Here is a 21,285-nt window from a genome sequence, read left to right on the forward strand (position 1 = left end):
CAGAGTTTTGTATGAAAATTAAAAAAATATATAGCCTAAGTTGAAAGAATTTCACAGGGAACTCATATACCCATCCCCTACATTCCATCAGTAACATTTTACTCAATTTGCCTTATCACGTATCTATTCATTGATGCATCCATCGACTCATCTTATTTTTTTGAGGCATTTCAAAGTAAATTCCCAGCATCAATATACTACCCCCTAATTACTTCAGCGTACATATCATTAAGTAGAGTTCAAGGTTTTAGTTTTTTATTTTGATTTGAAATTTATATACAGTGTAATACACAAATCTTCATTTGCTGAGTTTTGACAAATGCATACAGACCTCTTTGAAAATATAGAATGTTGCTGTGACCCCAGAAACTTTCGTCATGCTCATTTCCAGTCAGTCCACACCCCACCTCTCCCGAGGCAATTTATCCTAATTTTTTTCTACCAACAACTAGTTTTGTCTATTCTAGAATTTCATATACATGGAATCATATAGTGTGTACTCTTTTGGGTCTGATTTCTTTCACTCAGTGAAATGTTTTTGAGATTCATCCACGTTGTGGCATTTGTCAGTAGTTGTTCCTTTTTACTGCTGGTAGTATTCCATCGCATGGCCATGCCACCGTTGTCCATTCTTCCATTGATGGTCACCTGGACTCTTTCCAGTAGTTGGCTGTTACGAATAAAGCTGCTGAGAACATTTGTGCACAAGTCTTTGTGTAGACATGCGGTTGCCTTTTTCTTGGGTAAATACCTGGGAATAGAATTGCTGGGTCATAGGGTAGGTCTGTGTTAGTTTTTTTAAGAAACTGCCAGACCTTTTCCCAAAGCGATTGTACCAGTTTACATTCCCGCCAACAGCGTATGAGAGTCCTGGTTACTGCGTGGATTACTCACCAACGTTTAGTATTGTCAGTCTTTTTAATCTGAGCTGTTCTGGTGGGTATGTGATGTATGTCATTGTGGTTTTAACTTACATTTCCTTGATGACTAATGATGTTGAGTATTTTTTCATGTGCTTATTGGCCATTCATATTTTCTTTTGTGAATTGCTGTTCAGATCCTTTGTCCATTTTTTAATTGGGTTGTTTGTATAACATTCATACAGAAAAGTGCACAGTTTTCCTTAGGCTTTGCAGATATTCAATAGTCACGCGTTGGTAACTCTGGGGACGCCTACATGTTCCATAAAAGCATTTTAGAATCCAGCCTCTTTTCCTCCAGAGTAGAAAATAGCCAAATGTAATTTTATTTGACATACTTTGTTTCAGGATTAAAAAAGGAATCTTAGACTTCTCTGTTATCTTCTTAAGTGGGGACACAGGACAATAGTGAGGAAAAGGGACTGGTCTAGGAGACAGATGACTTAGTGTCACCTAAGGTCTCAGCGTCCTTATTCAGGAATAGTGTAAAAGAGAGGATGATGATTTCCACCTCGCCTGTCTCATATGATTGTGATGATCCAGTGGCATAATGTATGTGACAGTTCTTTAACTGCAAAGCTCCAGGAAAATATAAATTACTGAGATCTGGAAGATAGTCGTGATCTTAAATTCATGAGACGTTAACGAAGAGTTGAAATGTTAGAGGAGTAAGTCAAAGGGGCAGAAAAATTTAATTGCTAATCCTCATATTTCTCTAAATAGAAACAACGTGAAGGTAAGGTGAATTTGAATATATGCAGTTAACATGCGTGGCAAGAGTTGAAGTCTGAGGGCCTTCACTCATTCAGAGCCAGTGCGCATATTCCCTCAGTAACCTTTTTTTCTTTTTCAAATATAAGATACAAGAGGAAAGGAGACTCCTGCCTTGGCATTAACCCTAAGAAGCAGTGTATATCTTGGGAGGGGGCTTCCAGAGAAAAGAAACGTTCGCACAAGCATGTTGAACGCTATTTTACGAAGAAGAACGTGGGATTAATGAACATCGATGGAGTTGCCATTAGCAGTAAAACCGAAGCTCCCTCATCTGAGCCAATCTCATTTATCCCAGTGAAGGGCTTGGATGATGTGCTTCCTCCTGTCACAACTTGGTTGAACCCTTTGGGGATTTATGACCCGTCCACCACACAGTGGTTACAAGGACAGGGTCCTTCAGAGCAAGAATCCAAGCAGCCAGACTCACAGCCAGACAGAGAGAATGCACTGCTCAAGGCCAAGGTGGAGGAGTTTAACAGGAGGGTTCGGGAGAATCCTCGGGACATTCAGCTGTGGATGGCGTTTGTTGCTTTTCAGGTAAGGATCGCTGTCCCAGTTCTCTTGCCTTAGAATGACAGTCCTAGTTTTGGGCGAACCGATGTACTCTGCAGCAAAGTTGAGCTCCTATGGGGAACTCTGGCACTGGGCATAGAGAGATTATTAGAATTGTAGTCCTTGCCCTGAGCTTGCTCTAAGCCAATGCAGAAGACTGACTGAAGAATAAATGCAATCTAGGGTAATAAATGCTGTAATGTATACTTTGGGGATGGAATGAGGGAGCGACTTGTCACTAGGGAGTAAGAAAGGGTTTCCAGGAGATGGTGAAAGTTGAACAGAATCTTGAAAGAAGAGTAGATGGTCACCAGGCAGGGGTGGACATTCTGGAAGTACACACAGAACACGTAAAACACACAGAATTGCGAAAGAGGGGGGCTGCTCATTGAATTACTTAGAGCTATATGCTCCCTTTCTGGAATATATGGATTTGTTGTAGTCCCACTTATTTTTGTTGAGCCACTTAAACAATTATCATATTTTGTCCCACATTTGGCTGTTATTGTTAAAATTGGCTCTTCAGAAAAGGCCTTGAAGACATTGCCTGCTAGTTATTGATACATAAATCTAAGTTTAAAATGACGGAGAGTGGACAGGTGAATCAGGTGAAATAAACACAAGATCCAACATCCTAGGTGACACAGGCACCCTAGGAGCTGTGTTTTCATTAAGAGAAATTATGATAAACAAGTGGTTATCAAGAAAGTCTGAATAACGTTTCATTTTGGGAGGTGAGAACCCTTCTGGGGCCGGTATGTAACTCTGTAAGCAGTGTTGAAATCCTGCGGATCCCCCAGTTCACGTGCATTTGTAAATTGGTGCTTTTGTTGTCGAGGACGAGGTCATGAAAAGTCCTGGCCTGTATGCCATCGAGGAAGGAGAGCAGGAGAAGCGAAAGAGGTCCCTGAAGCTCCTTCTGGAGAAGAAGCTGGCCATTCTGGAGCGGGCCATTGAGAGCAACCAGGGCAGCGTGGACCTGAAGCTCGCCAAGCTGAAGCTCTGCACGGAGTTCTGGGAGCCCTCCACGCTGGTCAAAGAGTGGCAGAAACTCATATTTTTACATCCCAACAACACAGCCCTTTGGCAGAAATATCTTTTATTTTGCCAGAGCCAGTTTAGCACCTTCTCAATATCAAAAATTCACAGTCTGTATGGAAAATGCTTGAGTACATTGTCCGCTGTGAAGGACGGCAGCATCTTATCTCACCCTGAGTTGCCTGGCACCGAAGAGGCCATGTTTGGTAAGGAGATTGGTGACCAGATCCGCTTACATGGGAGGAATTATACTTTCTTTTGGCTTTAGTTGAAAATGAAGATTTATTTTTGGTTTATTATAGAAAAGTCTAAATTGATAAAACTGATTTTTAAAAAGGTACTATGACTCCTTTTGATTATAACAGATTCCCGCCCGCTCCACCTTCTTGGCAGTGGGCGGCATCAGAGCCAGCAGAGTTAGGAAAATATCACTGGATTAGAAGTTCCAGCTTTTCTCCTTATTAACCAAGTCAAGTCTCTTACCCGCGTTGGCCGTCGATGGCCTCATCTGTTGACGTGCCTGTGCTGCTCATCTCACCCCGTTATAGGGTCTCAGGCCGTAATGTTCGTGGATGCCCTGACTGACTGGAAATCACTGCATAGATACAGGTTATTGGTATTATTATACCGTTTACATTTTCACTATGTCCCGAAGGAGATTAGAAGATAAATTTTGTCCGGTAATGAGACACAGGAGACAGCATGTTATACAGGAGCTGGAGAGCATCTCTCTTGACTTGAATCCTGGGTTTGCCCTTCGCTGGTTCTGGTGTGACCTTGGATAGCTTCCTTAACTTGTTTGAGCTCCAGTTCCTCCCTCAGCAACAAGAGTGTTAATACCTGCTTTCTGGGGTTATTGTGCACATTAACTGAGATACTAGATGGTGAGTCTAGCTCAGTGTCTGCCACACAGCAGAGATTTATTTAATCAAAACCCTGCTATTATTTATTTATTTTCCCCCAAAGCCCCAGTAGATAGTTGTATGTCATAGTTGCACATCCTTCTATTTGCTCTATGTGGGACGCGGCCTCAGCATGGCCGGAGAAGCGGTGGTTGGTACGGGCCCGGGATCTGAACCCTGGGCCGCCGGTAGCGGAGCGCGCGCACTTAACCGCTAAGCCACAGGGCCTGCCCAAAACCCTGCTATTATTATTAACTTCTAAAGACATATTGGTCTAGAAATAATAAGCATTTACCACACTGACTTAAAGAGTCTTGTATTTGATATTTGTGATATGCTCAACTAGCTTCATGTTATTTAGTAAATGGAATTGTACCACAGTTAAGATGAACTGAAATCTTCCAACATGGAACCTTGATTTGTTAACAGCAGACTGAGCATAGGATGAAAGTTGCTGGTGAATAATGCCATCTAGTGATCACTTGAGTACAGGTCTTTGCTTTCTGATAAAAATCTACTGCGCCATCCTTTTTCTGGAATTTTTCTTGTAATAAAGAGCTTTGAGTATTAGATAAGCAATATTCAGACCAACTTCTTGCCTTATTTTTATGTAATATCTATAGTTTTTATTAAGTTTTGTATTCTTTAATGGTTTCATATAAAAATGAGAATAAATATACTTTGATTACAGTACTATTGTGAGTCCTTTTAAATCAGGACATCTATGTAATACAGCTTTGAAAATATAACAGGAACTGATTTCAGGGAAAGGATGTTCTCGGTGTTTAACTGCACGTTTTTGGAAGTTCTTTCCCTTCAGTGGTGTTAACCAGGATCCTCCCCTTGCTCTCCCCACTTTCAGCGCTGTTTCTTCAGCAGTGCCACTTCCTGAGGCAGGCTGGTCACTCCGAGAAGGCTGTCTCTCTGTTCCAGGCCATGATCGACTTCACCTTCTTCAAACCCGACAGTGTGAAAGGTCTGCCTACGAGAGGACAGGTACCAGTTCTGCCTGCGTGTTCCACCCCCCTGCCACCTCTCTCTCCCCCCTCCTCCTCTCTCTTTTGGAGGGGAGATGTGGATAATGGCAGGTGGTGGTAGTATTTTTAAAATATCATATCCTCCTTTATAGCAGTCCTGCTGAGAATTGTTTCTCAGAAATATCCTGGAAATCCAAGGAAAATTCCGTAACAAAAGTAGTGAAACATGGAGAGATCAAAGTAGATTCTTCCCTTCCCCCATTCTAAACACTCACTTATGTCCCTTTTTTTTTTCCTTACTTACGGCCCCTGTTTAAATGCTAGTTATCCCCACAGGTCAGGGAAACAATTGTCGTGCCTTTCAAGCCACATGTTACTCTCTCCCACCCTGTGCATTCTACTCTGGGTCTTGTGTCACTTCCCGATTAACCTTTCCACCACCTAAAATCTTTGCTGGACTTGCAAATGAAATTACATGTTGTCACTTTGTCAACACCGATCCTTATTGGGGAGGAGTTAATCATTTAGATGACAAGTGAACATTGCCAGTATTTGTGATGTGAGGCAATAAGAAAATCTTATCATAGAGCTCTCCATATAAGAAAACCTTCTTTTCCACGGGAAAAAACTCAGTTTTCTGTTCTGCAAAGAGGGTCTAGTGGAAGATGGATAGGAGATCTAAATTGATGGTGAACTTTTAGATGTCTTTTTTGAGAGGTTAAGGTCTCCATCTTATGGAATTTTCATGAATTGCGTGTAAAGACAATTTTTATCATTATTTTTATCTATTTTTTCCTAGACAAAATTGGATTAAAGAGTATTAGTTAATATTGGTATAACTGATTATAATAAGTCAGATAACAAAGTTATTTTAAGTCATGCTTTGGTATTTGAAGAATGTGCTGTGCTACAGAAGTGATTCTTAGCCGACTGTGGAGCTTTGGGGGTGTGGCTGGGGGGCAGACTCAGAATCGCTCTCATCCCCACCCCTTTGCTGATACTTGCTGTCTGTGCTGAGAGCAGTTACGGATGGGAGGGGAGGGGAGGGCACTGCCCAGGGCTGTGAAGCATCGAGGACTCTTCTAAAGTGTCAAGAGAGCCTGATCTGCGTCTTGAGGTTTTAAATAGAGCACATGTAATTTCAAAGCATTTACGTGACAACTTTGAAATAAAGCTTTTTATTTAATGACATTCCATATCTGAGACATTGTTACCATAAACATGGTAGTATAACAGTACAACAGGCAGAGTCTAGGATCACTGGTCTGTGTTTCTGTGGAATAAATAAATCGGTTATAACCATTTATCGCACTTTAAAAAAATACCCTTCTTTTTCTTGAGTGTGCTTTATTTCATCCCTCTTATAAGAGCAAAACCTGTAAAGAGGGAGTCCAGTCTTCCCAGTTCCCTGCCGAGGTGGCTGATGTGCGCTCGGAGTTCAGGCCCTTGTGAGCAACTTCACCCTGCCTCCCTGGCTCTCCGGGACACAGCCCTCTTCCAGGCGTGCGTGGCACTCCCCGGCACCGAGGCTGGAGAATCCCGCGGCTCCTGGCCCATGGTGTGCTGTTTGGAAGCCTGCTCATCCTCTTTGAAAGGTTTCTTACAAAAGCTTTCACTGAGCAAGTTATTGGCTCACTTTTAAAGTCCTTATTGTCAGTTGATAACAGGATCATTTTCCTGTTCATTGCTGTGTTCACAGTCTGTTCCATAGGGAATTATTTATTGCCGCCAAACTGGTTACCGTCCACGGCAGACCCAGTGCCCACATGAAGGAAGGGGCCAGGCTTTAACATGTGTACCTTCTTATCCACTGGATGCCTACTGTGTTCAGCTCTGTGCCAGCAAGCGTTTGAGTCCGTACTATGTGCTGGCCACTGTGCCAGGTGTTAGGAACGTACAATCAGTTGAGATGTGGTCATGCCCTCAAGAGCTCCGTCTGTCCTGTTGAAACGTTGAATCCCCTTCCCCTAAAACGTCTTGAAAGCAACATGACTTCAGGTCTTAGGGGGCCCAGTGGCGTTAGGGGAACTGGCAGTGCTACTGTCCCCAGTTAGACTGGCCTACCAGGCTCAGAACCAGGAAACCGTTCCCCTCCTACCCAGCTGCAGGCCTTCTCAATGACCTTGGCCAGGCTTTTTGTAACCTAATCTCAGAAGTGTCATCTCATCACTTTTTGCTACATTCTGTTTGCTGTATTCTTTTCTTGTGTGTTCGCCCACAAGGCTACACACACATTCAAGGGTGTGTGACTATGACGAGGCAGGATAGGGTCATGGGGGGCTATCTTGGAGGCTGCCAACCATGCTAGATACTTTTTTTTTTCTGTTTTGGGGTGTGTATCATATCTACTTCAAAGGCTAATGACAAGCATGATTTCAAGAATCATAAGCCCCTCTTATGCCAGTCAGCACTTATTTTGCCCAGTGACTCAGCAGTTTTGTACAAGTTAGGCTAACCTCCATATTTTAACTCTAAACAGGTGGAATTCTTTGAGCCCTTTTGGGACAGTGGAGAGCCCCGGGCAGGAGAGAAGGGTGCCCGGGGCTGGAGAGCGTGGATGCACCAGCAGGAGCGGGGCGGCTGGGTGGTCATCAATCCAGGTAAGGCCCCTCTTAGTTAAGATGTGTATGCCTTTTTGTTCTGGAATTTGTTTTTACATATTCATGATTATTTGTTTATATGTATAAGCTGTTTATCAGTAGTTTAAGAATGTTGTACAAACATCAAAATGTCAAAAGTACGTTAAGTAGATGTCCTGGGAGAATAGATTATTTCTTCCTCTTAGGGTCGTGAAAGCAGCCGACCCCCCCCACCCCTCCTTGTTCTTTCAGTGCATAATGCTTTGAGGGTTTGAGTTTCTTTCCAAGGGAAGTAATTTTCATTTTTCCTTTTATAGATTGCTCTTGAAGAAGTAATCTTGTTACTAATCCCCCACATCCCCATTTTAGTGTGTATTTAAGATAGTCTTTTTGTTTTGTTGGCAAGGTACAGACCAACAGATCATTTGAAAAATACTTGCCTTTTTAGGAATACTATTAAATAATTATTAACTAGCATTTATGTAACTGTCATTCTAAATGACCCCAAAGTACTTTCCAAATTTACACTCTTAAGACAGCACTGTCCAGTAGAAATAGAATTCAAGCCCTATATTTAACTTCACATTTTCTAGAAGCCACATTAAAAAAGTAAAAAGAAAGAGGTGAAAGTAATTTTGATAATGTATTTTGTTTAACCTAGTATGTCAAAACATTAACGTTTCGACATGTAATCAATATTAAAAATTAATGAGATATTTTGCATTCTTTTTTTTCATGCAAACTCTTTGAAATCTGGTGTGTATTTTACTCTTATAGCACATCTCATCAGACCAGCCACTTTCAAGTCCTTGATAGCCACATGGTAATGGCTCCCGTATTGGACGGCACAGCTCTGAGCTCTTCAGAAATTACTTCACTCCCTGGTTTCTTTGAAAGTGGGAGGGGGAGAGAGGCCCAGGCTCGGCCAGCCTTTTCTCACAGGTGTGACCTTTCTGGGCCTTGGATTCTTCATCTGAGCAATGAAAACTTTGGATTAGCTATGGTCTGTGTGGCAGTGCAGAGCTCTGGGCCAGGTGACATCTCTGTCACCACTAAGGCGGGGGAGGGGTCCTTCACGTGTTGGGGTGACTTTGCTCTGGGTGGTGCCGTCAGGTGAGGGTCATGCCTCACTTGGGCTGTCCAAGGCTCAGCTGTTTTGACTTCCCTTGAGTGTTCTTTCCCCCAAAGAACTGGAGCTATTCTTCAGGCTGACCCGTGGTTTCGTGTATGAGGAAGGTAACCTGCAGGGCAAATGGAAGTAGGTGTGGCGCTTTTAGCCACTGAGTCTGCAAGGCCACGTGAGGAAGGACCGAAAAATAGAAGTCTTTTTGGTGGTAACTCTTCTTTGTCTGAGTGACCGACGCAGCGTGGTTCTGTGTTTTTAAGTTGTTTTTGTTTGTTTGTTTATGTGTTTTTGTTAATGAGCAAGACTCTTACAATGCATGATACTTATGTTCTAAAGTTGACTGTATTCTGCATTTCTGTGAGGAGAGAGTAGAGCTCTCATAGCAGTGTCCAGAGACCAAGTTAACATGACTTCTCTGATAAGTGTCCAAATGTCTAATAGTCACTCACAGTCAGATGTGAAGTTAGTTTTCTCAGAAGGTAAAGCAAGTGTTGAAACCTTGATTTTTTTGATATCAAGTTCGGCATGTGTCTTGGTGCTTATATTTCCTGTCAGCTTTCCAAACATTTCCGTTGTAAAGAATCTTCTACTGATTTTAGTGAATTTCTTTCTAATGAATTTAATGGGAATCCTCAAAACACCCAGCAGGGTCAGGAGATTGAAAGTTTCTTGTTTCCAGAAAACCAGTGGATGAATTTTTTGTTTTTGTTTTATTTTTGAGTTCTCTTGTCCATTCTGACAAGGTTGGCATTTAGAGAGTAGTTGGTGTTTATCGCTGATTCTGAGGTATTTCTTCCTACATCACAGCTTATTTCTTCTCTCTTACCCTCACTTCCTGTTAGTCTTATTTTTTATATATATATCTGTTCCAAACCATGGAATCTTTTGAATTCCTACTGTAATAAATTCAGGTATCTAAGTCTGATGTATGGCGCACAGGGCTAATTTCTCTAATGGTAAAGGTTTTTCAGTGTAATTAAAGGATTACTTTAAATGTAGCTCTTTAGACGAAGGTGATAGTTAAATTTTAGTTTTCTTTGAGAAATTCAGAAGAGTGTTTGGGTAGAATATTGGGTTTAAAATGTTAACACAGGTATTTTAAATGCATTTAAATTCTTTGGGGTTTTTGTTTGTTATTTGTTTATTTTTAAGTATTTATAGATTCACAGGAAGCTGAAAAAAAGAATACACACCTTTTACCCTCTTCCCCCCAGTGGTAATACTATACAATATCACAGCCAGGAAGTTGACACTGGCACAATCTATGGAGTTTATTCAGAATTCACCAGTTACAAGCACTCGTTTGTGTATGTGTATAGTACTAGACAGTTTTATCACATGTGTAGCTTTTTCTAACCACCACCACCACAGTCCAGATACAGAACTGTTTCATCACCACAAGGCTCCCTCATGCTATACCTTTGTAGCCATATCTGCCCTCCCCCATCCATCCCCACCCCGGGAACCACTAATCTGTTCTCCATCTCTATTATGATGTTATTTCACGTATGTTACGTAAGTGGAATCATATGGCCTGTAACTTTTTTTAAACAATTTTTTATTGTAAAATATATAACATTTACCATTTTAACCATTTTTACGTGTACAGTTCAGTGACATTAACTGGATTCACACTGTTGTGCAACCATTATCACTTCTATCTCCTTAACTTTTTCATCTTCCTCAACTGACACTATAGCCATTAAATACTAACTCTCCATTCCTCCTTCTTCCCCCCTGACAACCACCACTCTACTTTCTGTCTCTATGAATTTGACTACCTTAGGAACCTCGTATAAGTGGAATCATACAGTATTTGTTGTTTTGTGAGTGGCTTATTTCACTTAGCATAATATCTTCAAGGTTCATCCAATGTGTAGCATGTGTCAATATTTCCTTCCTTTTTAAGGCAAAATAATATTCCATTGTATATATCACATTTTGTTTATCCATTCATCTGTAAATGGACACTTGGTTTGCTTCGTCTTTTGGGGGTTGTGAATAATGCTGCTCTGAACACGGATGTGTGAATATCTGTTTGAGACCCTGCTTTCAGTTCTTTTGGGTATATACCCAAAAGTGGAATTACCAGATCATATGGTAGGTCTGTGTTTAATTCTTTGAGGAGCCGCCATATTGTTTACCACAGTTGCACACCATTTTACATTCCTATCACCAATGCACAAGGGTTCTGGTGTCTCCACATCTTCATCAACACTGTTGTTTTCTGTGTAACTTTTTACGATTGGCTTTTTTCCATTTAGTGTAATTCCTTTGAGATTCATCCAAATTGTCATGTGTATCAATAGTTTGTTCCTATTTACTGCTTAGTGGTGTTCCATGGTCTAGATATACCACAGTTTGTTTCACTATTCACCTACTGTAGGACATTTGTTTTTTTTCCAGTTTTTGGCTGTTGTGAATAAAGCTACTATGAGCATTAGTGTGTAGGTTTTTGTGTGAACATAGGTTTCCATTTTTATGGGATCAGCACCCAAGAGGGCTTTGCTGGGTCTTGTGGTAAGTGCACGTTTGGTTTTACAAGAAATTGCCAAACTGATTCCCGGTGGCTGTACCATTTTACGTACCCTTTGTTTGTTTATTTTATTTTTTATTATTATTTTTTTTTAATTTTTATTTATTTTTTTCCCCCAAAGCCCCCAAAGTTGTATGTCATAGCTGCACATCCTTCTAGTTGCTGTATGTGGGACGCGGCCTCAGCGTGGCCGGAGAACCGGTGCGTCAGTGCGCGCCCGGGATCTGAACCTGGGCCGCCAGCAGCGGAGCGCGCACAAATAACCGCTAAGCCATGAGGCTGGCCCCTGTTTGTTTATTTTAAAATATTGAACTTTACAGAGGACTCAGACTTCTCTTCCATTCTGCATGTTCAGAGTTAGGAAGCAGTGAAATAAAGTATAGGATATCTTGAATTGACCTTTTTTTTAGAAGTGAACATAGGTCATAATCATAAGGCCACTGGCTAAAAATCCTGATGGCTTAAGAAAGTCTAAACCAGTGCTGTCATTAAGTGTCATTTAGCATTCTAGAACTGTGCTAATACAGTAGCCACCACTAGCCACATGTGGCTATTTTAATTAAAATTAAAATGAAATTAAATTAAAAATTCAGTTTCTCTACCAGCTACATTCCAAGTGCCCAGTGTCACATGTGGCTGGTGGTGGCTACTGTATTAGCTCAGATATAGAACATTTTCATCATCACATAAATTTCTATTGGACAGTGCTGTTCTAGAATATGTGTCATTCCCATTTTAATTGCTGTGATAGTGTTAAAAATCATCTGATTTCATCAGCTAATCTGCCGGCTTTTCCTGGGAATTTGATTGATTATAGGAGAGTCTGTATATGCCGGAGTGTCACAGAAGGCTGGGTCTTATTCATCTTGGCATACTCATCAGGTGCCCACCACAGTAGCTGGCATAACAGTTTGATTGGGTGTTGATGGTGGTTTTATTTGCTGGTTAGGGGAGCTAGAAGTTTTGTTCTTATCTAGATGATGATGATGATGAACCAGAAGATGATGACCAGGAAATAAGAGATAAGACTCTGCCCAGGTGGCAGATCTGGCTTGCTGCTGAGCGGTCCCGAGACCAGAGGCACTGGCGGCCGTGGCGCCCGGATAAGACCAAGAAGCAAACCGAGGAAGACTGTGAGGATCCAGAGAGACAGGCAAGTACCCCACCCCGGGAGGGATGCCCGCTGAGGGGTCTTTGCCTTCTCTCCATTCCCATTGGGTTTTGGTCACCTGAAAGAAGGTTGCTGGGCTCTCTGGGCACTTGCCTGGCTTACGAGATGCTAGCCTGCTTATTCCTGTCTGTGGAAACTTCCCTCTTACTGAAAACCAGGGTAGAATTTCATTGGCCGCTGGTGATGTGGGAGCATAGAGGCACTTGACCGGATAGTTCCTGGCCCCGAGGAAGAGGGGAGGTGCTCCTGGTCACCACTCTGGAGATTGTCTTCCAGGTTATTCAGTTAATTTTGCACATGGAAGCCTGAGGGCTCAGGAGTTAAAGATGCAGAATCGCTGTCCTCGATTCTTGAACTGTGCGCACTTGCCCTACCCCACTCTTGTGTCCTCAAAGATGTAGCAGACAGGCTTGAGTCCAGCACACAAGAGGGACTGGACATAGAGGCCTTATTGGGCCAGTCGGTGTGCAGCTTGTCCTGCTGGCGGGGGAGCTAGCGTTTACTGAGTGCCCATTGCGCCCCAGGCACTCGACTTACATTGTTCCGTTTACTGTCATCACGTGACTTGGTACCTGCTACTCTGTCTTAGTGGCCAGCAGCTCTGGAAGGTTTACATTGAAATAAAGGAAGAGATTCTATTTTGATGCCTGGAATTGACCTAGTTTCACAAGATACCAACTACATTGCTTGACATGTGACATGGTATAGGTCCAGACTGAGGGGTTTTTACAGTAGCGAGCCTTGTGGGCATGGTTGTTGTCTGTGACCCTCCCTACAAGTTATGTGCCTTGAGGGTGGGGATTTTTGCCTGCTGTCTTTTTCACTGCTGAATCACCAGTGCCTAGACAATGCTGGTCCTGTGGTGCGTGTTCATTTAATATTCCTGGACGTGGAATGACTATTTGATGCCAGAACTTGCGCTCCAGGCAGAAGAATCAGCGTGAGTGAGGGCCCCAGGGTGCATGGGATGTTAGAGGAGTGGCGAATGGGGTGGCCCGACTGGAATTAGGACACAGAGAGTGGGGAATAGAGAAAGAGGCGATCTCTGGGCAGGAAGGAGGGGCGCACTCCCAGGGAATCTCAGCTCACTGGAGTGCTTGCTGCGTGAACTCTCGTGGGAGAGTCTGCACACGAGGGTCCTTTCCTGGCTGCAGCTGAGTGTTAGGGAAGAGTGGGGTCTTTCTTTGGTGTTTGAGTGTTTTACAGAGTTCATGGTCACCCTTCCAGAAGTTAGTTCTCAAGGCTCAGAATTTCGGCAGTTTCCTGGAAGCTCGTTTTTGGAGCAAACTACTGCTGTGAGCAATTTCTTGTCACTTAGCTTTTTCTCTAATCAAAGTCTGCAGGAGAAAAGCTTGCTGGTTACTTGATGGCTTTGATGAGTTGAATCCCAGGTGGTCCAGTTTTATTGTGCTCATGTTTTGATTTCTTCTTTGCTGAGAGCCACAAAGAACAGTCAGATAAGCAGGACCTTGAGACAAAGGGTAGTCTCTGTGGCCTTCCATTTGAAAGTTATTATATGCAATTGGCTAGGAACATTTACAGTCAGTATCAGGTGCTCTTAACATGGTCCATTGGTCCTGTAGTTTCCTTTTTACCTTGCTGCTCTTTATCTACTTGTGAGCATATTTTTCATTGCCTGAAGCAATTTTGTACAAAGAAACCACAAAATAGTAAAGTTATCTTCTATCTTAAAATAAAAAATTTGTACAGTTGTAACTTATTGAAGTAACTACAAAAGCAATTATATGTGCTTTCCAAAGTGAGTATGGGTCTAGGTTTTCCATGAATATTGGGATACTTGGAAATTTGGCTTAAGCCTGTGCAGCTTCTCCCTCCTTCCGAGAATTCCCAGGAAGTGTGGGAATGCAAATGGCTCTTATCCTCCAACTCTCGGCTTGCCTTGAGTGGCCTCTAGTCTTTTTGCATCTTGCAGAAAACCTAGCTCCTGTCTGTTTAAAATTTAATTTGAATAATGTGGAATCATTAGTACATCCATGTGAAAGGAATTATGGGGAAAATTGTGCGGCGTTTTTGCTGCATTAAGTAAACCGGGCTCCTGAATGAGTGACTTGACTTTGTCTTTGTTGCAGGTGTTGTTTGATGATATTGGACAATCTCTGATCCGACTTTCCAGCCAAGATCTTCAGTTTCGGCTGGTTGCGGCCTTCCTGCAATTCTTGGGCGTGCCTTGTGGCTTCAGCCCTCCCACCTCCTGCCTTTATATGGCCATGGATGAGAACAGCATCTTCGATAACGGACTTTATGATGAAAAGCCGTTGACTTTTCTCAACCTTTCCTTTTCCGGCGTCAGCAGTGTCGGCCGCATGGACCAATTGGGCTGCCGGCGCTGGACCAGGGGTCACAGCCGAGAGGGAGAGGAGTTCATCCGCAACATCTTCCACCTCGTGATGCCTTTGTTTTCAGGCAAAGAGAAGTCTCAGCTCTGCTTCTCCTGGTTACGGTACGAGATTGCAAAGGTAACTCCAGCCGCCGCCTCCTGTGTGGGGACTTTGTTTTCTGTTGGTGTTTATAGATGGGATCACAAGGCTCTTGGTGTTCTTCAGGGCACTGGACCACAGCGCCTTTTTCTTCAGGGACCCTGAAGGCACCTGGTGTGTGGCTGCCCTTTCTGAAGGGCCACAGGGGGTCCAGCCCTTCAGTGATTGGAGCTGTTGATTGTGTTGATTTTTGTATTACCAGATGTCTGTGATTTTATGAGCAGTTAGTGTTAGGAATTAAGCTTCAGCTTACGCAGGGTTAGAGGATTTAGGGGCTTATTAAAATAGACAAGCTACTTACTGATGCTCTTTATGTCTGTCTCCTCGAAATTCAGCTAGGATTGACTCTTCTGCCCTCTGCTGGCCGCCAGTTAGTATTGAATCTTAACACCCAAGGTTCTGATGCTTTAACTACAGATGGCACACACCAGGTTGTAGTATTAAAACTGTCTGATAAAATTTGGTGGCCACCTCTCTTTGGATAAGAAGAGTTGGAGTATATAAGCCTTGTTTATAGAGGTTTTGAATGGAAATCTGGATGTGTTCATTTTGGGGCGGCTATAGCCTTGGTAAAATTCCAGTTTGTTTGCTAGCTCAGGGACCCTAGTTTTTACCAGGCCTGTAGTAAAGGAAGAAAGTGTGGATGCCTTGTGTGGCTTTCTAAAGGTGACAGTATAAAGGGATTGCTCTAAAATCACAGGGCACTTGGAGTCATTCTTTTCTTTTTACCTCTAGGTCATCTGGTGTCTGCACACTAAAAACAAGAAGAGATTAAAGTCACAAGGAAAGAACTGCAAAAAACTAGCCAAGAATCTCCTTAAGGAGCCAGAAAACTGCAACAATTTTTGCCTCTGGAAGCAGTATGCGCATCTGGAGTGGTTGCTTGGCAACACGGAGGATGCCAGAAAAGTTTTCGATACAGCACTCAGCATGGCAGGGAGCAAGGAACTGAAGGATTGTGAACTCTGTGAACTCAGTCTGCTCTACGCTGAGCTGGAGGTGGAGCTGTTGCTGGACTCGAGCGGGGCCGCCACAAGCCGAGCTGTTCACATATTAACCAGGCTGACTGAGAGCGGTCCCTATGGGCCCTACACAGGGCAGGTCTTGGCCGTTCACATTTTGAAAGCTCGGAAAGCTTATGAACACGCACTGCAGGACTGTTGGGGTGAGAGCTGCGTCTCTGGTCCAGCTCCCACCGACTCCTGTAACCGCCTGATTAGCTTGGTCAGATGCTTCATGCTCTTCCAGTATTTGACTGTGGGGATCGACGCTGCTGTGCGGATATATGAGCAGGTATCGGCAAAGCTGAAGGGCTCTGTTTCCCCAGAAGGCTCTGGCCTGGAGGACAGTGCTGGAACTCAGAGGCTGAGCAGTGCCCTTGAGGCCGTCACCCTGATGCACACGAGCCTGCTCAGATTCCACATGAAGGTCAGTGTCTACCCCCTGGCTCCTCTGCGAGAGGCGCTCTCGGAGGCTTTAAAGTTGTATCCGGGCAACCAGGTTCTTTGGAGGTCCTATGTACAGATTCAGAATAAGTCCCACAGTGCCAGTAAGACCAGAAGATTCTTCGATGCAGTCACCAGGTCCACTAAACCCTTGGAGCCTTGGTTGTTTGCAATTGAAGCCGAGAAAATGCGGAAGAGACTAGTGGAAACTGTTCACAGGTAATTGCAGATCATCTTGTTTATGTGTCCACAGACGTTTATGGAATGCTTGCTATGGCCCCACCACCCTTCTAGGCCTCAGGAATGTGGAAATGAATACGGCCCAGTGCCCAGAACAGCTGCTGTGGGTGTGCTTGGTGTTGTAGAATAACATTGAAAGAAGAATAAGAGGCTTACAAAGTAGCACCAGCTTTCATTAGAGGCTTTTGCGCCTGTCTTCCTAGGCCTTGCTTTTTGGGATGCTGAACATGTCTGTGGTGCGTGGGTGGTGACTGTCAGGCCTTGCAGTGTCTGAGAAGCTGTAGTGAAAGTGACGTGGGTACGAGCACAGGCTCTGCAGTTGGAGTCTGGCTCCAGATCCCAGCTCCCACTCACCGGCTGTGTGACCTTGGGCAGGTCACTTCACCTCTCTCCTAGTTTCCTCTGCTGTAAAATGGGTATAATTAAAGAACCTACCTCATAGGGCTGCTCAGAGGCTTCAGTGAGGTAAGTGCTGAGCACAAAGCGAGTGTGAAACAATTACCTGCCTCCATTATTATTATTGATGATAACAGTGTCATATTTTAACTGTCATCTTTCGATGCAGTATTTTATATCTGAAGGTTAAATGGTAGTCTCAGGAATGTATTAGCTTAGGCATCATTGTTCCTTCTGGAATCTTTGCTGTTGCTTCACTTTGACCTTATAAATTGGGCAGAATTGCCTCTGAATAGTATTTCACTTTGCTTGTTTTTTATTTCTTCCATTGGGATTTTATTCACTCTCTGTGAGTCTTATTTTCTCTATTTTAAATTGAAAGGTCTTTCCCTCCCATAAAGTCCGATTTGCATTCTGTTGATTAAAGGGTGGGATTTCTTTGGAAAACAGAGAAGCAAGAAGTTTGTATGTGACTTCTAGGCAGACTCAGCATTGTGTAGAAACCACAGAACCATGGACCCCGCCTTCCTCTGGCCTTGGAGGAGCCACATCGCAACTGTGCTCTGTGCCCGCAGCGCCCACAGACCAGAGGGGCAGCGCTGCCTCTGACACACTCCGGTCCGTTTGTCGCTGACGCTAACATAGCTCTTCTCCTGCGAGTAGCGTGCGAGAACTTGTCACGGAGTGACGTGAGCCTTTGTCTTGCAGGGTAGATGGTAGAGAGGTCCACGCCACAATTCCTGAGACCGGCTTGACACATCGGATCAAAGCCCTGTTTGAAAATGCACTGCGGAGTGACTATGGCAGCCAGTGCCCCTTACTGTGGAGGATGTATTTGCATTTTTTGGTAAGAAAATATTGAGACTTTTTGTTTTTATGCAGGGCTCGGCTTCTTTCTCTGCAGGTGAGGAAGCGCAGGAGTCCGGTAGCCACTGCAGGGAAAGCCCCTTGTTCACCCTTACGGGAACCCTGGGGGAATGATGTCAGGACTTGAGAATGGGTCGCAAGTTGCATTTTTCCCCTGGGTATTTGGTAGAATGAAATTGAAGAGTAATTACTGGGCTGTTGGGTGCAGCAGAACTTAGTGTGGTTTCTCTGAGTTGACTTAATTGAGTCAACAACTTGGAAATGGTCTAAGAGTTTTCATTTGAAAGAGACCTAAATTCTTTGCCCTTCTGCTCATAAGAATTTCCAGGTCCTGATACTGTTTTGTTATTAACAAATAAGATTCAATCTAGAATGTGATGTTTAAAATAGACATTTCTAAAGCAGCTTTGTTTTCACTTAAAAGTACCATAGTGATTGAATGTGGAAGACACCATTTAGTTTTGTGAACGTGCGTGTACAGGCTGAAAGGTGTTCTAGGGCTTCGTGGGGTCTGTGCACTGGCTTTGCCTTTGATTAAAGGCCTGTGGTGGGATGGGCCTCGTTTGCTGTAAAACATCTACTGCCAAGTTGCGTGCTTTTTAGAAACACAGTCTTCTAGGCCACGTGAGTGTTGTTTTAGCTCAAGGCTACTCAGTCATATCCAAGTGACCTCCAGTGAATATTGTGCCTTTCAGTAGCCAGGCGTGACCCTCCTTATACATAAATCTTACATATATCTCTAGTTATTTCATAGGGTAAATTCTCAAAAGTTGATCAAAGTAGTTGAACGTTTCCAGTTGACATATGGCAGCGTCAGGTGTAAAGAGATACAAAGAGAGTAAGTTAGGGGTTAGGAGAGGTTTGGGCCTCCCCCTGTCTCCTTAGATTCCAGAATTCATCTGGATTTGTCTCCCCTGACCTCTGAAAGGCCTGAGGAGTAGGGGAGGAGCAGCTCATTGGCACACCCAGGACAAATGGGCACATCTTTGTGGGCAGAAGTTGGCATCAAGATGAATTACCACAGGAGTTTGTGCGTTTCCTAACATTTATTCTTTAGACCTAAAAACTCAGATGTTATGACTTGACTCCCTTGTGTGAAATGGAAACCTTCAGAAGGCCCACTGCTGGTGTGGCGTTCCTTGTGCATTTACAGCCTGTAAGCCGGCCACTGCCTCTTAATGCGAGGTGGCAGCGTGGGGCAGCCGTTGGGAGAACTGGGTTCCAGTCGAATCTCCACTCCTGTCGTTAGGGCACTCAGCTGAAGGAGCAGATTACATGCTCCCTGTTGTTTCCAGCGCTAATATTCTGTCAGTCTTCCCAAGCAAATGAAAGACCTTTAAATTTACAAAGGGAGAGCCTGCAAATTTGCCAGAGTAACTTCTCCAGGTTTTTGTAGGTAGAGGTAGGGAGAGGTGCAAATGGACAGTGTTCTTACTGAGGATCCACCATGGGCCAACTTTGGTTGGATTGTAGACGGAAAAATTCTTGTTGACGTGCAAGAAGTGATTGGGGCCCTTACGGAGTTTCTATCTCTTTAGAAAGGTTATTGGACCAAGCATTAATTAGAGCAGTGACGTCCCCTGGCAGCTCTGGAGGCATCTGGGTGGGCTCCTAACGCTTTGAGAAACACAGTGAAAAAATCAAATCAAGGCCAAAATGCCAGGTGTATGCTGTGAGTGCCAGGAGAGGGTGGAGCAGGGACCCGGAGGGCATCGTGGAGGGACGAGGTCCATGGAGGAGGGTGGTTGGTTTCTTTGGTCACGCGTGTATGCCCTCCCATGTACATTTGCACATACATCTGTGCATACTTGCATGCATGCAGGCTTATTTGCTTGATTGCTTTTTTTCCCCTGCAAAAATGATTGAAGGAATTAAAACTTATTCTTGGCTATGGAGAATATGAGAGAAAAAAGGAATTGGACAAACAGCAGTTGAAATTTTCCACTAAGGTTGGAAGTTAGGTTAAAACCTCTACCCTGGGGGAGACTTTCAAATGTGCTGTTCTGCATACACATTACCACTGTCAGCCAAACCTTTTTGTTGTTGTTGTTTGGCTAAAATTGCAGTTATTTTCAAGATTCTTAGAGTTCTTTAATTTGGTCATCTACCTACACAATAAAGAAGGAAATTTGAGTGTATAAACCGCTTGGCTGATTCCATTGACCTGATGAAAGAATTCTTAGTAACTAGAAGGGGTACAGTGGCGTTTCTAAATTGGTAATCATTGGATTTTTGTTTTACTCTGCATTATAATTTCCTCTTCCACTTTGTTGAGAGCTGGCGGAGGTTAGAATATATAGAAAGGCCACCATTTACAAGAGCTGGTGGGAGGGAAAGGAATGCTCCTCAGTTCACCTTTCTGGTGGTGGATAAATAAACCCCAGCAGGAGTGTCAGCCTCCTCTCAGGAATGAATATCAGATGAAGTGTTAGAGAAATGTATCTTTTTTTTTATTTGGGGAGGGTTGGATATCAGTTTTGTCAAATTACTTTAAAACCTTATGTAAACTAACAATTGCTTAGATTTGTTTATGGTCAGATAAGAAAAAAGAATCAGATTTTGCAAAAGCCCCGAGACCTTCGGCCTTCTGGTTTTCTTAGAGCTGTCACTTGCCCCGTGTGGAGGGGGCACGCATCAGATAGGAAGGTACAGAAATGCCGGAACAAGTGATTACTGAGCACCAGACAGCTCTTCTAAACGGAGAGCTCGGACACTTGTTCTGTTATTGAAGAGGGACAGCTGCCACTCTGCACTGCCGTCGTTACTGTCCCCAGCCGCATCCGACCCCACTCCTGCCCGTGTCGGGAGAGCTCAGCTCTGGGCAGAGGACCCACAGCGTGAGGGCTGTCCAAAAGCTTGGGTCATCTGTTCACAAGAGTCTTGTTTGCTGAGTCCCTCATGTGGTGTATGTGAGACTTAGTTCCTGGGGCTTGGCGTGGGCACTGAGGGCGGCCTCTGCGTGAAATCGCAGCTCCCGCTTCACTCTGGAGACCGTCGTTGGTGGAATCGGAGGTTTACTTGGAGGCCGATACCAGCAGCTCTGCTCCTTCGTTAGCTGTGTTGTCTTTGGTTTTGTGCGTGGACCTTTGTTAGTGCCCCAAGATGTTCCCGGTCTGCCTGAGGAGACACGCTTACCCAGTCATGATACTGTGGCGTAATGGGGTGCCACGGCCCCATCACTTATATTTCAGCCCTGACTTAGGAATTTTATAAGAAGTCATGGTTTGTTAAGATGAGAAAATTTAGAAGGTGAGGAAGGAGGAT

At 43.8% G+C, this 21,285-nt stretch overlaps 1 protein-coding gene across 2 annotated transcripts in view; it reads left to right on the plus strand.

Moving 5' to 3' along the window:
• Positions 1–21,285, plus strand: part of NRDE2 (NRDE-2, necessary for RNA interference, domain containing) — a 45,060-nt gene that overhangs the window by 20,758 nt on the left and 3,017 nt on the right. For both annotated transcript variants that reach the window (XM_004434197.2, XM_087448061.1), the window contains 8 exons: positions 1,781–2,231; positions 3,085–3,490; positions 5,049–5,182; positions 7,643–7,763; positions 12,382–12,557; positions 14,666–15,052; positions 15,809–16,737; positions 17,863–18,001. In XM_004434197.2, the coding sequence (XP_004434254.2) occupies positions 1,781–2,231; positions 3,085–3,490; positions 5,049–5,182; positions 7,643–7,763; positions 12,382–12,557; positions 14,666–15,052; positions 15,809–16,737; positions 17,863–18,001 (2,743 nt within the window). The remainder of the gene's footprint in view (positions 1–1,780; positions 2,232–3,084; positions 3,491–5,048; positions 5,183–7,642; positions 7,764–12,381; positions 12,558–14,665; positions 15,053–15,808; positions 16,738–17,862; positions 18,002–21,285) is intronic.

This window comes from Ceratotherium simum, chromosome 24 (genome assembly GCF_057802395.1).
Source record: "Ceratotherium simum simum isolate JZ-2026a chromosome 24, ASM5780239v1, whole genome shotgun sequence".
Taxonomy (NCBI): domain Eukaryota; kingdom Metazoa; phylum Chordata; class Mammalia; order Perissodactyla; family Rhinocerotidae; genus Ceratotherium; species Ceratotherium simum.